Raw genomic sequence first — 16,136 nt, forward strand, 5'->3', positions numbered from 1 at the left:
ATTGGCATTAGCTGCTTCAGGACACTTTCAGGCTAATTGTTTCAAGGTGTCTGAATGAATGAACCAGAAATAGAAAAGGGGCGGATTAGTTAAGGAAATCAGTTTAGACCCCAAGAGAATGTGTCTCTCAAATTAAAATGCAGAGCGGTTCCTAGCCAACTTTCAAAACTACTTGGTTTAGAGAGGGGGCAGGATGGACGAAGGACGGAGTTAGGCGTCCAAAGCCCAGCCTGGCAGGGCGCGGGCGGGGCGGGACGGGGGGTGGGGGGGACGTCCCGACTGCCCCCGCCGCGCACGCGGGCCGGGCGTTACCTGCAGCTCCGCCCGCAGCCGCTTGTTCTCCGTGTCCAGCTTGGCCTCGCGGCGGCCCATAGACAACAATTCCTGATTCTTGCTGACCCGGAAGATCTCGTATTCCTTCTTCAGCCGCTCGTACTCGGCCGCCGCGTACTCCAGCTCCGGCACGGACGAGCCGGTAGACTTGAAGCTAGCTCCCAGCAGCCCGCCGCCGCCCGCTCCACGGGGCAGCGACCCGGGCCCGGCCCCTGCCGCCGCTGCTGCAGCGCCGCGGCGGAACGAGCTGCGCAGCAGGCGGGCCTTGGGCTTCACCTCCACCGGGATCTCGCAGGCCTCGCCGCCGCCCGCCCCATACGTGTCCTCTATCACTTCCCCGCCAGCGGGGCTCACAAGCGACGAGGCGGTCCCCATTACGCCTGAGGCCGCCCCTACCAGCCAGCGGGGTACCAGAAGGGGGCGGGACGCGGCGAAAGAGACGGGGCGGGGCAGCAAGAAGGGGCAGGGCAGGGCGAAGGGGCGGGGCTAACGGGATGGGGCGTGGCAGCAGGACGGGGAGGGGCGGAGCGCAAGGCGTGCGGGGCGGGCGGTGTGATACGGGTGGGGAGGGGCAGCAGGACGGGGCGGGGCAGAGCTCAAGGCGGGCGGGGCGGGGCGGGATGGATGGGGCGTGGCAGGAGGGAGGGGCGGGGCAGAAAGAAAGATGGACGGCCGCGCGTGCGGGACCTATACTGTCCTAAGTCGGGGGCTACGGACCAGCGCGTGCATGGCTCCTCTTAGCAGGGTCTTCTCGGTCCCAGGCCCCCTGACGAGGGCGTGCCTCACAGCTGGCAGGGTCCCGGGTTGCTCTACCTTAGCGGCTGCTGTTCCTGTTCTGCCGCCGTGGGAGACCCAGCGCTCCTCTCCAAAGGCAGTTGGGAAATCTGAGAAACGTACTGAGCGCCTGCTGTGTACCTGTCACTCTGTGTTTCACGGTATGCAAGTAGTTGGAATGGCCAGCAAGACATAGTACCACACAAGAAAAAGCTTTTAGCCTTGCAGCCTGAGACCACCAGGGACAATCTTTAGACAAGGTGAGGTTTTTTGACTTTTTGTACGGATTTTAGAGACTGCACATCAAAGGAGCTGTGGGGCATATCACCAAATAAAGGGAAAGATAAGAGTATTACGGTATTTGGGGCAAGGGTGGGCTCTAGGTGATATGAAAATTTTCAGAAGATGGGGGAACTGTTTTAAATAAAGTCAGGGAAGGGGTAGGGTTGACGTCTTTTACCCTATCTTGGGTTCTTGCCCCTGCGCCTGCTAACTCGGGCTTCTAACCTCTCCAGGTTGGGAGGCCTGGGAGAGAGGACAAGAAAGTATTTGACTGACACTCCTGTGAACTGTATGTTGGTACTCTTTGGACTTGGTAAACAGTTCAAAGTTGGCCTTTTTTCCTCACGGTACTTTTGTTAGGTTTTTCAAAGACCCCTCTCCCCCTCATAATTAAAAACCTTGACCCAGGCTGGTGTGGCTCTATTCAAGCCGTTGCTCACTCTTTCCCCAGATGGAATCCAGTGATACCTTAAACATCCTCTCTGCTGATGTTTGTTCAGATCCAAGATAATCCACTGGTTCACTTGACCCAGAGGCCCACATTTGATCCACAGGTGTTACAGGTCATGTTTCCCGGGAAGCTGACTCTGAGATGGAGACAGCCATGCAAGATGTTTATTAGGGAGTGTCCTTGGGATCAACACCTGTGGAAAGTAAGGGAAAGAAGCACGTTTGTGCAGCAGCAGAAGTTGAGCTTTGCTGCATCTCAGTGGAGGCCTCAGTCAGTCCTCAGAGAGTTCTGATGCTGGAATGGCCCTGTAGAGTGGTCCTAAATTGGGGTGCAGGGCTGGGACTTTATACCCTCATACCAGCCAGTCATCAGCAAGCTCTGTCCAGCCAAAGCAATCCCCATGGGGACTCATAGTTGAGGGCTCTCTGCTGGTATCACTTCCAGTGGCAGGAGGAACAAGTCTTTCAGTCATCACAACATCTACCACAGTAGGAAACACAATCTTTTCCCTGCAGAACTCTGGGAGTGCAAGCCAATTCTCCACCAAAGTAGCTAGTCATCCTTTCTCTTACCCTTTAGATTTTCATCAGGAGAGAATCAGACATCAGGCCATTACGGTTCTTCAAACTCCAGGAGACACATATTAAGTTTTCAGGTTGTCTCCTGAGATTAAGGGAATCATTACTACCATCCCAGTACCTCAGGAACTCTCTCCCTTTTAAAGTCCCTTCTGATCTCTAATTTCCAATCCTTGTACCCTCAATGTGGATCCGTGCTTTAAGGATCATTCACTAGGTTTCTGACCACCTCCTCTGAAAAATTCTGCATCTTAATCTTGCACCTTCTTTGGAATGTAGCTCAGTTGAAGACTTCCATTATTATTCTTGCATATAAAATAAAAAGCCATCACCCATCCCCTTTAAACCAGTAACCAACAAACTGCAGTAAACTTCCCACAGCTTGTGGAGTGAATTCAGATTCTGCATCCTGGTACTGAGTGCCTGAAGCAATGAGTCTCTCCTTTCTTCACTTCTCATCTATCCAGTAACATCCCTCTACCCACGTTACTCTATCCTAGTCGGGCTAATTTTCTTCTCCTCAAGCCAATAGGGTTTCTGTTTCCTTTCAGTACTGTCTGCCAAGTTCCATCTCTTTCAACATCTACCTTCTTTCCCTCGGAAACTTGCCCTGGATAATTATACCTTTTGAGTTGATCATATCAGTAGTTTCAACTCCGTAATCCTTGCCCCCCATGTGCAAAGTACTACACTTAACTTTTCCTGACCTTGTTCTTCATTCATTGTGTCTATCAATCTTGGTCTTTGAGTAGTTGTTTTTGTTTTTGTTGGTATGCCATTTGTTGCTTAGATTCATCCCAGCAACCCTTATTGAGCTCCTGCTGGAAACATAATGTAGCACAAATGACTGATGACCCAAAGAGATGTTAAATGTGGCTGAGTTCTCAAAAAGCATGCGAGTTGTCTCTGCCTTCCTTGATAACCTTTAAATAGTTTCAGCAGATGCCCCAAAACACAAATCCAAGTTTGCTGAGATCATGGAGACTTTTCCTTTCCCCATATAGTAATTACTAGCTGCCTTTCTCATCAAGGACACTGTGTATACTGCATGCATACTGACCTTGGATAACTGTTGGTTAATGCCTAAGCCACCTAACTGGGTGAGCCCAGAGGTGATCAGATCTAGAGTACTAGCAGGTACTCAGCATAATAGCGTGGTTGGTTTTCAACGTATTTCTTAATTGTAAAACATCACAGAATTTAGTCTAATGGTAAGTCTAATTTTCAACATCATAATTTGTTTTTCTTCTTTACGCTGAATTTAACCTACATACCTCAGTTTGAATTTTGAAAGGATAACTTTGGGGGTGCCTGGGTGGCTCAGTCGGTTAAGCATCCGACTTTGTCTGAGGTCATGATCTCACCGTTCATGAGTTTGAAGCCCATGTCACGGAACCTAGAGCCTACTTTGGATTCTGTGTCCCTTCTCTCTCCTCCCCTCCCCCTGCTCGCTCTCTCTCCCTCTCCAAAATATATAAACATTAAAAAAATTTTTAAAAATAATTTAAGAAAGTATAACTTTGAATACAGACGTATGGTGAGGAATAAAGTCTCCGGCAAACAGCTTATGACTAATGAAAGATGGCTACAAATTTTTTAATTACTCCTTTTATTGTAAAGTGAAGTTTATGAGGACAGGCTATATAATTTGTGGGACCCAGTGTAAAATGAAAACGTGTTACCCTTTGTTCAAAAATTGTAAAGAATCTCAAGATGGCAACAGAGCATTAAACCACAAGCACAGAGCCCTTTTGTGTTGAGCACTTGGGGTTCTTCATGGGTTGCACAACCATGACTGCCGCCTGTTTATGACTCCTCCCCTTGAATCTGGTTGGGCTCTGTGACTGCTTTAACCAGTAGACTATGGCAGGTATGACACTGTGCGAGTTTCTGAGTCCGGGACTTGCGAGAATGGCAGCTTCCACTTCCTGTGTCGTGGAACAGTCTGTCTGAGAGACTTCAGCCGCTATGTGAGGAAACCTACTACCTCACATGGGACTGCCAGACTGGAAAGGTTATGTGTGGACATTCCAGGCAACAGTCATGGGAAGTGAAGCCATCTTGGACTCTCTGGACCAGACTATTTGCTAGTTGGATACTACTAAGTGACTTTAGTTAACACCACAGGGAGAACAGAAGAATCACTCAGATGATCTCTACCCAAATTCCTAATCCAACAAAATCATGAGATATAATAAAATTGTTGTTAGTTTAAGCCACTGAATTTGAGGTAATTTCTTCTCACATCTGGGAGAAAGATTTCCCCGCATTTGGTGAAAGTAGCTTGTAAAATTAATGCTACCACCTTTTTAAAAATGTGATTTGTAGAATAAATAGCATTTGTGGTGGTGACTGTGTATTTGGTTCTCAGACTATGAATCGCAGAATCATTTGGGACACCTGTTAAAAATTAAGATCCACTGAATTTTAATTTCTGAGACTGGAGCTTGCAAATTTGCAGGTTTCATTAGCTCCCAGGTGACACTTATGTAGTTTAAGATCTCAGAACCAGTGAAATTGCATAAAAATTGTGGCTAGGGATGACCTAATTCCTTGCTACTCAAAGTGTGATCTACGGACAGGAGCATCAGCATCACCTTACAGCTTGTTAGGAGTCAGAGGCTCTGGTGCCGTCACAGATGTACTGAATCACATGCAGAGTAAGAAAATCTCCAGGTGATTTGTATATACCTTAAAATTTGAGAAACTACTATAGAACAATGTTTTTAATGTTGGTTGCACATCACCATCACTTGGAGAACTTAAAAAAAAAAAAAATACTGCTGCCAGGGTCTCTCCCCAGAACAATTAGATCAAAATCTCCAGAGGTGGGGATCTGGCCATCATTATTGTTTAAAAGCTCCTCAGAGGATTTTAATCAGCAGTCAAGGGGGAATACCAATGGCTTCATCCTCTGCTGTCTCATTATTTCCAACATGTGTGCAATCCACCTTGGTAACCGTCTTGGCATATGTTTGCATACATCTAGCTTCCTATTGAAGGTTTCTTTCCTTTAATCTCAGTTCATCATAGCGAGTGCACATGCGATTTTGACCATATTGTTAGTATTGTGCTTCACTTTTAGAAATAGACATGGCATCACAAGTGGTCACTATATCCCCCCAAAAATCTGATTGGAAATGCTGCATGGGGTAATAGTGCTTGGAGAGCAAGCAACTTTACAGAAGGAAGGGATTCTAATTCTCATTAAAACTGCCAATGTTCTCCCAGGCCATTTAGTCCTGCTCCGTTATACCATTCATAATCAGAATCAGGAATTCTGATTCCTGAAGTCCCTTGCTACAAAGTCTATATGTATGACTCGGATTTCAAGAATTAGTAAACAATGGGCAACATCTAATCTGATTAAGCATCTGTGATTTAACATTTCTACCATTAGGGGGCAGTATAACTCAGGAAAAATTAATTTGGCTGGTAATTTGTATATACAAAAAGAATCCTCATATGAAGATAACATTTTATTTTTTATTTATTTTTTTTGAAGATACCATTTTAAAGAATTTAGTCCAAGTGTTGTTTTCAGTAGTGATCATCTACATTGCCTTACTTAGTTCCCATCACAATTAATAACACTTGTCTGGAAATTAGTCCTGAAACAGACAAGAGCATAGTTTGGCAAAGTTTTTTCTGTAAAGGACCAGATAGTAAATATTTAACTCTCTGTGGGCCATTTGATCCCTGTCTCAATTACTCAACTCTGCCATTATAGCATGAAAAAAGCCATACACAGACATCAATGAATGGGCATGTCTGCATTCCAATTCCACTTGGTTTACAAAAACAGATGGCAGGGCATATTTGGCTTGAGGGCTGTAGTTTGCTGACCCCTGAACTCCAGGGGCAATTTTCAAACCTGGAAAATTTTCAGAAGTACCTGGGGAGCTTGTTAAAAATGTAGAGTCTTGAACCCCACATCAAATCTACTGAATCAAAATATCTGTGGACCAGGCCCTGGCATCTAAATTTTTTTAAGTCCCCATGTGACCCTGCAACAAATATGAATTTAGTAACCATTAGGCCAAAATAAAGTTAACTGCCCTTTTTGGGAATTGTAAGGTCCTCCTTGGCATTTTATAATATTTTTAGTATCTGAATACATTGTAAAAGATATATATGTGGAGTTTAGGGTTAGATTATCCTATGGGTGCTATCAAAGTGCACCAGTGAAGGCCTCATTTCTGTGTAAATGTTTGTATTGTGTGCATGGTTTGGGGTTGTTTTGTACCACAGCACATGTTAGTCCATCCTGACTGGTAGAGGGGCATACGGAATTAGTTTGAACAGGGAAGGGGAGGAGACTGAAGAAAATGGAAAAAGGAGAAAGAAGAGTTTAGTGAGATGGTGGAATGTTGTGCGGGATCTCTCCAAAATGTTCTAAATCTTCAATAAATCTACAAAATTTACAAAAAAGGTGGCTGTGATTGAATTTTTGATTTTTTTTTTTTTTAAGAAATTGGGGAAGGAGAGGAGTTTAATGCCTGGATGAGTACAAAGGTGAAACAAAGGCAACACAGATGTAGTGGGCAGGGAAGTTGGGTAAGAATATTTTATGTATGGAGTATCCATTCTTCATGATGTGTGTTCTCTGAAGATAGGGTTGCCCTGGGCTTTTTACCTTGGATTAAATAAATATATGGGTATGTAGAAAGACATGCTCTAAAAAGAGTTGCAATGGGTTTTCTTAAGAATATGATAGCAAATATATTTACTAGTGGTCCTAAAACAGATCGCACATTTTGGACACTTATTTAACAAATAAAGCGATTCTGTTTTTCCAGAGCAGAAGCAGCCTTGGAGGTGCAGGAAGCCATTTATTTCTTGCTTGCTGAAAAATGTCCCTTTGTTTCTCAAGTTCAGCATTTTTCTTCCCCCCTCCTTCTACTCACATTCAGCTGTGAAGTTGAATATAACCTTTTTTGTTCTTTTGAAGTTGAATATAACCTTAATTTTTTTTTAAATTGAGCCACCCATTTCAAATCTGGCAGTCAATGTCCACTTTAGGCTGTCATTAGTGACTGTCACTTCTTACCCACACCCATGACCCACATGGCAGGAAGCAGGCAAGGAGCCAGATTTAATCAGCTCCCACAAAGGAGAAATGAAGTGTTTTCTCTACTGTATAAATGTAAATGTGAAAAAGGATGTGCCTTTTCTGACTTAAGTCAGGCACTGAGGAGAGTCAGCTGAGATCGGTAGTTGTAAGAAGAAATTTTTGTTTCTTCACAAGTAATATGTGAATAAAAACAGCAGGTTTTAACTTTCAGAGTTTAAAATATAGAAGAGTTTATCTTTTAGATATGATTTATTCATGGTTATGAAATTTTACTAACTCTTATAAAACTGATGGAAGTTATTTGAGTTATTGCCTCAATCTGTAAGTGAGTTGTGTTCCAATGATTAATTTAATAATCTGATATTTAGTATTTGAAGCATATTTTCTCAAGAAACAATGTTAGATAAGATGGTTATTGTTTCATCTCAGCACACAGAATACTATTTATGGTAAGTGCAGAATAAAAATAATTCAGATGCCATTGTAACATGTCATCTATAGAGCCATGCTTTCAGCATATTAACTCAGATTATCTAGGAACACATCCATCTTTGGGTTGTAAAATCTTAGATATCACCTCTGCTCATATTTGTGGCCTGTTGGTCTCCATGAAGAAGATAACTACAGAAGGCAATAATAAAGAGTAGAGTGGAAATAAATGAAATAGAATGGAAAAACAATAGAAAAGATCAACAAAATGAATGGCTGGCTGGTTTTTGAAAAGATAAACAGCATTGACAAAATTTTAGCTAGACTTGAGAAAAAAGGAAGACTCAAAGAAAACATAGAGAAAAAGCTCCTTGACATTGGTCTTGGCAGTGATTTTTTTGGATATGACACCAAAATCACAAGCAACAAAATAAGAAATGAACAAGTGGGATTACATTAAATGAAAACGCTTCTGTACAGCAAGAAAAAAACAAAACAAAACCAACAAAATGAAAAGGGAAATAGGCACCTGGGTGACTCAGTCAGTTAAGCATCTTTGATTTCGGCTCAGGTCATGATCTCACAGTTCATGAGATTGAGCCCTGCGTTGGGCTCTATGATGATAGTGTGGAGCCTGCTTAGGATTCTCTGTCTCTGTCTGTCTGTCTGTCTGTCTGTCTCTCTCTCTCTGCTTCTCCCCTCACTTGCATGTGCTCTGTTTCTCTCAAAATAAATAAATTAACACCCTAGGGAATGAGAGAAAATATTTACAAATTGTATATCTGATAAGGGGTTAGTATCCAGAATATATAAGGAACTACATATACATGGAACTTAGACAACTCAATATTAAAAGCATCAAATAATCTAATTTTTAAATGGGCAAAGGACCTGAATAGGTAAGTTTCCAAAGACGTACAAATGGTCAACAGGTACACAAAAAAGTATTCAATACCACTAATCATAGAGAAATGTAAATCAAGACCACAATGAGATACCACCTCACACTTGATAAAATAGCTGTTATCATAAAGACAAGAGGTAATAGGTATTGGCAAGGGTAGGGAGAAAAGGGAAACCTTTTGCCCCACTGTTGGTGGCATTATGGAAAATGGTCTGGAGTTTCCTCAAAAAATTAATAGAAGTACCAGCAATCCCACTTGTGGGTATACATCTGCAGGAAATGAAGTCACCATCTCAAAGAGATAATCTGCACCTTGTGTTCATTGCAGTGTTATTCGTAATAGCCACAACATGGAAACAACCTAAATGGATGGATGCTGGTGGATGAATGAATAAAGAAACTGTGGTACACATACCCTGTGGAATATTATGCAGCCTTAAAAGGAAGTCCTGCCATTTGTGACAACACAGATGAGCCCTGAGGGCATTATACTAAGAGAAATAACCTAGACAAAGAAAGGCAAATACTGCATGATCTCACTTATATGCAGAATCTAAAAAAGTCAAATTGATAGAAGCAGAGAGTAGAATAGTGGTTACCAGGGGTAGGGAGGTAGAGGAAATGGGGAGATGTTGGTCAAAGGGGACAAACTTTGTTATAACATGAGTAAGTTCTGGGGATCTGATGCACAGCATGTACAGCCCTGTGACTATGGTTAAGAATATTGTATACTTGAAATTTTCTAAGAGAATAAATCTTAAATGTTCTTACCACACACACAGAAATGGTAACTATATGAGGTGATGGGTGTGTATATACTAACCTTCTTGTGGTAGTCGTTTCACTATATATATATATATATATATATATATATATATATATATATATCTCATATCATCACATTGTACACCTTAAACTTACACAATGTTATTTGTCAGTTATATCTCAATAAATCTGGAAAAAGAGATTCCTCTATATACTCTTCCACATAACTAGAGGAAAAAGAAAAAAAAGGGATGATTTCTAAGTGTCAGAAGGATAAAAATTTGGAGAAACTGCAACTCTGTGCACTGAGAATATAAATTAACATAAACACTTTGGAAAATTGTTCATAGTATCTCTTAAAGCTGCATATCCTACCTATCCTAGTCCTAGGCATAATCCTTACACAAATGCACCAAAGCCACATACGAGAATGTGAAGAGTACTATTACTCATGACTACCCAAGTTCCCATCAACAGTAAAATGGACAAATATATGGTGGTATATGGTCACAGACAAATACTACACAATAATGAAATGAATAAATTATGTCAACAGGTAGTAACATGGTTACATTTCCCAAATATTGGACAAAAGGAGACACAAAGGAGATAATGTTTCATGATGCCATTTATAGTATGTTCCAAAGCAGGCAAAAGTAACTGATGATGGGAGGGTACAGTAGCTTCCTTTGGCATGAGAGAGAGAGAGAGAGAGAGAGAGAGGGAGGGAGGGAGACTGGGGACTTCTTGGGTACTGGTTGTGTTCTATCTTTTATCTGGAAGGCAATAACATGAGTTATTCACTTTATAAAAATTAGCCAAGATTTACACTTAAGATTGGTGTACTTTTCTGTATGTCTTATTTATTTGAATAAAGAAAATTCACTCTTAAAAAGAAAAAAAGAGGACACCTATAGCCACAGGTCAAAGTGGGCACATCCCACTGGTCTGAAACATACTCCAGCAGGGAGGGGACCTGGAAGAGGGGAAAGGGAACAAGTTGTTATATAGTTTCCATTGTTTAGATTCTAGCAAGATCTTGTGCAAATTATTTGACTTCTCGCACTTCTGTTTCCTCATTTGAAAATGAAGATGATATGGGGTGCCTGGGTGGTCAGTCGGTTAAGCATCCGACTTAGGCTCTGGTCATGATCTCGCGGTCTGTGGGTTTGAGCCCCGTGTCAGGCTCTGTGCTGACAGCGCAGAACCCGGAGCCTGCTTTGAATTCTGTGTCTCCCTCTCTCTCTGCCCCTCCCCTGCTTGTGCTGTGTCTTCCTTGCTCTCAAAAGTAAATAAACATAATTTTTTTTTTTTTTGAAAATGAAGATGATAGAAATTCACCTCATAGCAGCTGTGGACAGCCAAATGAGTAGTCTAGAAGTGTTGGAATTCATTGTATTTTGTTCCTCAGGGAATCCAGAAACACACTACCTAATTTAGCTTAATTCTCTTCTTTAACTTAGTAGGGTCGCGCAAAGGAAGTTTGACAAGCCTGACAGATATATTCATTCTCTGAAGGCTACTTGGATTGACAGACCAAGACTCGGCCTCTCTGTGACAGAGAAAGCACTGGCGTATCTGCATCCTTATGCACACATCACCACTGTCCTAAAAACAGTATCTCTCGACTGCTTTTGTGGCTGTTCCATTTTGAGCCAATCAAATCATTCCAAGAAGATGGTCTGTTAGATTCTGAGGTCAAGAAACAGGAAATGTCAGACTTCTTTTTAGCAGCATCTGAGATGTCTTCCATATATCAGTTTTTAAGATGGCAGCAGATTCACAAATCAAATTGAACCAAATCAAACCAAAATCCACAAAACACACTCCCCTGAGGATGGCAGAAAGCATTGTTTTTCATGGAGGAAGAAACATAACCAGAAGAGAATACAATTTTTGTCTTGACACATCATTATTTGTTTTTTTTTTTTAAATTTTTTTTTTTTTAACGTTTATTTATTTTTTTGGGACAGAGAGAGACAGAGCATGAACGGGGGAGGGGCAGAGAGAGGGAGACACAGAATCGGAAACAGGCTCCAGGCTCTGAGCCATCAGCCCAGAGCCCGACGCGGGGCTCGAACTCACAGACCGCGAGATCGTGACCTGGCTGAAGTCGGACGCTTAACCGACTGCGCCACCCAGGCGCCCCGACACATCATTATTTGGTAGCACAAAATTACAGACTATAGCAAATAGGGAATAGCTTGCCTAATCACTTTTTATTACCTGTAATTAATGTTTTCTGCACTCCTACTGGACTCACGGAGTCTCCACAAGACTGTCTTTGGCTTTTCTTCCAGTGTATTTAGGTTTCGAGTGGCCCCATCCTCAGCTACAAGGTCAGCTGCATTCTGTGTACAAATGACATTTAAATACACCCTTTCACTCTTGAACTCCTCTCTGTCCATTTTTGTATTACCTTTTGTCAAGTGTACTTCCGCTGGATGCTTATTTGCAATTCAAATGTACCTGGGGAAAGCCCATCTTCTAATCTTTTCCAGCAAAGGGTAGCAGCCACAGTCTTTTTTCTTACACCATTTAATATTCAAATCAGGCAATTAAGTAACATTTGTGACCTACCAATAAGGTCTCACCACTTTCACAAAGCCAGTTATGGAAATTTACATGATTCTCAGTCACTAGGAAGTTTCCAGAGATTCAGGTTCACTGCCCTTGCCTTACCCTACGCGTTCTACGGGTTAATTTTTATCCTTGGTGGTTATCCATAATTTCCCTTTATTTTTTTATACCGTTTTTTAAATGACTTAACTTTATTTTTTATTGTTTAAAATTTACATCCAAAATAGCATATAGTGAAGCAATGATTTCAGGAGTAGATTCCTTAATGCCCCTTACCCATTTAGCCCATCCCCCCTCCCACAACCCCTCCAGCAACCCTCAGTTTGTTCTCCATATTTATGAGTCTCTTTTATTTTGTCCCCTCCCTGTTTTTATATTATTTTTATTTCCCTTCCCTTATGTTCATCTGTTTTGTCTCTTAAAGTCCTCATATGAGAGAAGTCATATGATTTTTGTCTTTCTCTGACTAATTTTACTTAGCATCATACCCTTCAGTTTCATCCATGTAGTTGCAAATAGCAAGATTTCATTCTTTTTGATTGCTGAGTAATATTCCATTATACACACACACACACACACACACACACACACACACACACCACATTTTCTTTATCCATTCATCCATCAATGGACATCTGGGCTCTTTCCGTACTTTGGCTATTGTTGATAGTGCTGCTATAAACATGGGGGTGCATGTGTCCCTTCAAAACAGCACACCTGTATCCCTTGGATAAATGCCTAGTAGTGCAATTGCTGGGTCATAATTTCCCTTTAGAGTAGTTTAAAAATACCACATAAGAAGAAACTTCAGATTCACTTAAAATCCATTCTTGTCTTTCTCCATTATATACTATTCATTACTTAGGATTATTCACTTTTTCATTAGAGGATTTTAGATTTTTATGCTATCTTTTTCATCTTTGTGGTTTTCGAGCCACAATAATATTGCCCAGAATAATGGAGCTATGTTTTCACCATAGTACACGCTCCAGCGTTAGTCTTTTCCAGTTAATCCCTGAGACTTTCCAAAGCTTTGGCTTAGTGGAAGGAATAATAGGAGGTAATGAGCCATGCCAGGGTTTGAATCCCAGCTCTGCCATTTTCTAGCAGTGTGACTTTTGACAAGTTACTTTACCTCTCTGAACCTTTTTTCTGTTAGTCTTTTTTTTTTCCTTAATAATAAAATGAAATTGCTTCATAGACTGGCTATAAGAATTAAATTTGGTTTCACAGTGGTAACTGAGCTTTATCTAGCACGTTCCCTTTCTCAGTCAGTGGTAGCTCCTTTCTCCTTCACCTCTGCACCCCCTTGCATCTGGGAACTAAATGAACCAATTTCCTAAAAGAATTAAAGGGCTGAAGTTCAGACAGAAGTAGGTTCTGACATTATATGCATTGTTAATAAAAAAATAAAAAAAAAAAAAAACCAAACATGTAATTGTCACTTCCAAAAAATTCATTTATAGAGAAACCTCAGCTATGGGGAATACCACCCAAACAACATAAATGCAAAAGGAGGAAAGTGGTGTCTCCAAAGTCCTTAAGCTTTGCATGGCCAACATTCACTTGACTCACAGGAAAGCATCTAAGGTCTCTATGAAGATCCTATGTATTATTATGTTGGATATTGATTTCCAATTTTATTTTATTTTACATTTATTTATTTATTATTTTTTTATTACATCCAAGTTAGTTAGCATATAGTGCAACGATGATTTCAGGAGTAGATTCTAGTGATTTATCCCCTATGTATAACTCCCAGTATTCATCCCAACAAGTGTCTTCCTTAATGCCCCTTACCCATTTAGCCCATCCCCCCTCCCAGAACCCCTCCAGCAACACTCTGTTTTCTATATTTAAAGAGTCTCTTATGTTTTGTCCCCATCCCTGTTTTTATATTATTTTTGCTTCCCTTCCCTTATGTTCATCTGTTTTTATCTTAAATTCTACATATGATGCAGTCATATGATATTTGTCTTTCTCTAATTTCACTTAACATGATATCCTCTAGTTCCATCCACGTTGTTGCAAATGGCAAAAGATTTCATTCTTTTTGATTGCCAATTAATACTCCACGGTATATATATATATATATACCACATCTTCTTTAGCCATTCATCCGTCAATGGACATCTGGGCTCTTTACATACTTTGGCTATTATCGATAGCACTGCTATAAATATTGGGGTGCATGTGCCCCTTCGAAACACCACATCTGTGTCCCTTGGATAAATACCTAGTAGTGCAATTGCTGGGTCGTAGGGTAGTTCTATTTTTACCTTTTTGAGGAACCTCCATACTGTTTTCCAGAGTGGCTTCACCAGTTTGCATTCCCATCAGCAGTGCAAAAGAGATCCTCTTTCTCTGCATCTTCACACACATCTGTTGTTGCCCGAGTTGTCAATTTTAGCCATTCTGACAGGGGTGAGGTGGTATCTCATTGTGGTTTTGATTTGTATTTCCCTGATGATGAATGATGTTGAGCATTTTTTCCAGTGTCTGTTAGCCATCTGGATGTCTTCTTTGGAAAAGTGTCTATTCATGTCTTCTTCCCATTTCTTCACTGGATTCTTTGTTTTTTTATCTTGATGAGGTCCCAATACTTTGCTTTTGCTATTGTTTCCCTTGACTCTGGAGATGTGTTGAGTAAGTTGCTGCAGCCAAGGTCAAAGAGGTTTTTGCCTGCTTTCTCCTCGAGGATTTTGATGGTTTCCTGTCTTACATTTAGGCCTTTCATCCATTTTGAGTTTATTTTTGTGTATGGTGTAAGAAAGTGGTCCAGGTTCATTCTTCTGCATGTCGCTGTCCAGTTTTCCCAACACCACTTGCTGAAGAGACTGTCTTTATTCCACTGGATATTCTTTCCTGCTTTGCCAAGACTAGTTGGCCATATGTTTGTGGGTTCATTCCTGGGTTCTGTATTCTGTTCCATTGATCTATGTGTCTGTTTTTGTGCCGTCCCATACTGTCTTGATGATTACAGCTTTGTAATACAGCTTGAAGTCTGGAATTGTGATGCCTCCTGCTTTAGTTTTCTTTTTCAGGATTGCTTTGGCTATTTGGATCTTTTCTGGTTCCATACATGTTTTAGAATTTTATGTTCTAGCTCTGTGAAGAACACTGGTGTTTGTTGGGATGAGCACTGGGTGTTGTATGGAAACCAATTTGACAAAAATTTCATATTAAAAAAAAAGAACACTGGTGTTATTTTGGTAGGAATTGCATTGAATATGTAGATTGCTTTGGGTAGTATTGACATTTTAACAATATTTGTTCTTCCAATCCATGAGCATGGGATGTTTTTCCATTTTTTTGGTGTGTTTTCTTCAATTTCTTTCATAAGCTTTCTATAGTATTCAGTGTATAGGTTTTTCACCTCTTTGGTTAGGTTTATTCCTAGGTACTTTATGGTTTGGTGCAATTGTAAATGGGATTGATTCCTTGATTTCTCTTTCTGCTGATTCATTATTGGTGTATAGAAATGCAACTGATTTCTGTACATTGGTTTTATCTCTGAGACTTTGCTGAATTCATGGATCAGTTCTAGCAGGTTTTTGGTGGAGTCTTTGGGTTTTCCACATAGAATATCATCTGCAAAGAGTGAAAGTTTGACTTCCTCCTTACTGATTTGGATGCCTTTTATTTCTTTGTGTTGTCTGGATGCTGAGGTTAGAACTTCCAACACTATGTCGAATGACAGTGGTGAGAGTGGACATCCCTGTCATGTTCCTGACCTTAAGGGGAAAGCTCAGTTTTCCCCAAATGAGGATGATATTAGCGCTGGGTCATTCATATATGGCTTTTATGATCTTGAGGTATGGTCTTATATCCCTACTTTCTTAGGGTTTTTATCAAGAAAGAATGCTCTATTTTGTCAAATGCTCTCTCTGCATTTATTGAGAGGATCATGTGATTCTTGTCCTTTCTTTTATTGATGTGATGTGTCACATTGATTGTTTTGCAGAT

At 41.0% G+C, this 16,136-nt stretch overlaps 1 protein-coding gene and 1 long non-coding RNA gene across 4 annotated transcripts in view; one reads left to right on the forward strand and one right to left on the reverse strand.

Annotated features, from left to right (window-relative positions):
* The window catches only part of NPHP3 (nephrocystin 3), a 44,153-nt gene extending 43,385 nt beyond the window's left edge, over nt 1–768 (reverse strand). For all 3 annotated transcript variants that reach the window (XR_015239975.1, XM_025913793.2, XM_086674297.1), the window contains exon 1: nt 313–768. Coding sequence is in view for 2 of the 3 variants with exons in the window: in XM_025913793.2 (XP_025769578.2) it covers nt 313–708 (396 nt within the window). In the remaining variant the exon portion in view is untranslated. The remainder of the gene's footprint in view (nt 1–312) is intronic.
* A 216-nt stretch (nt 769–984) lies between these two features.
* LOC147577162 (uncharacterized) overlaps nt 985–16,136 on the forward strand; it is a 230,659-nt gene continuing 215,507 nt past the window's right edge. Inside the window, exon 1 of the long non-coding RNA XR_015255760.1 lies at nt 985–1,367. This is a non-coding gene — a long non-coding RNA (uncharacterized LOC147577162). The remainder of the gene's footprint in view (nt 1,368–16,136) is intronic.

Source organism: Puma concolor, chromosome C2 (assembly GCF_028749965.1).
Source record: "Puma concolor isolate L17-30 chromosome C2, mPumCon1.1.hap2, whole genome shotgun sequence".
Lineage (NCBI taxonomy): Eukaryota > Metazoa > Chordata > Mammalia > Carnivora > Felidae > Puma > Puma concolor.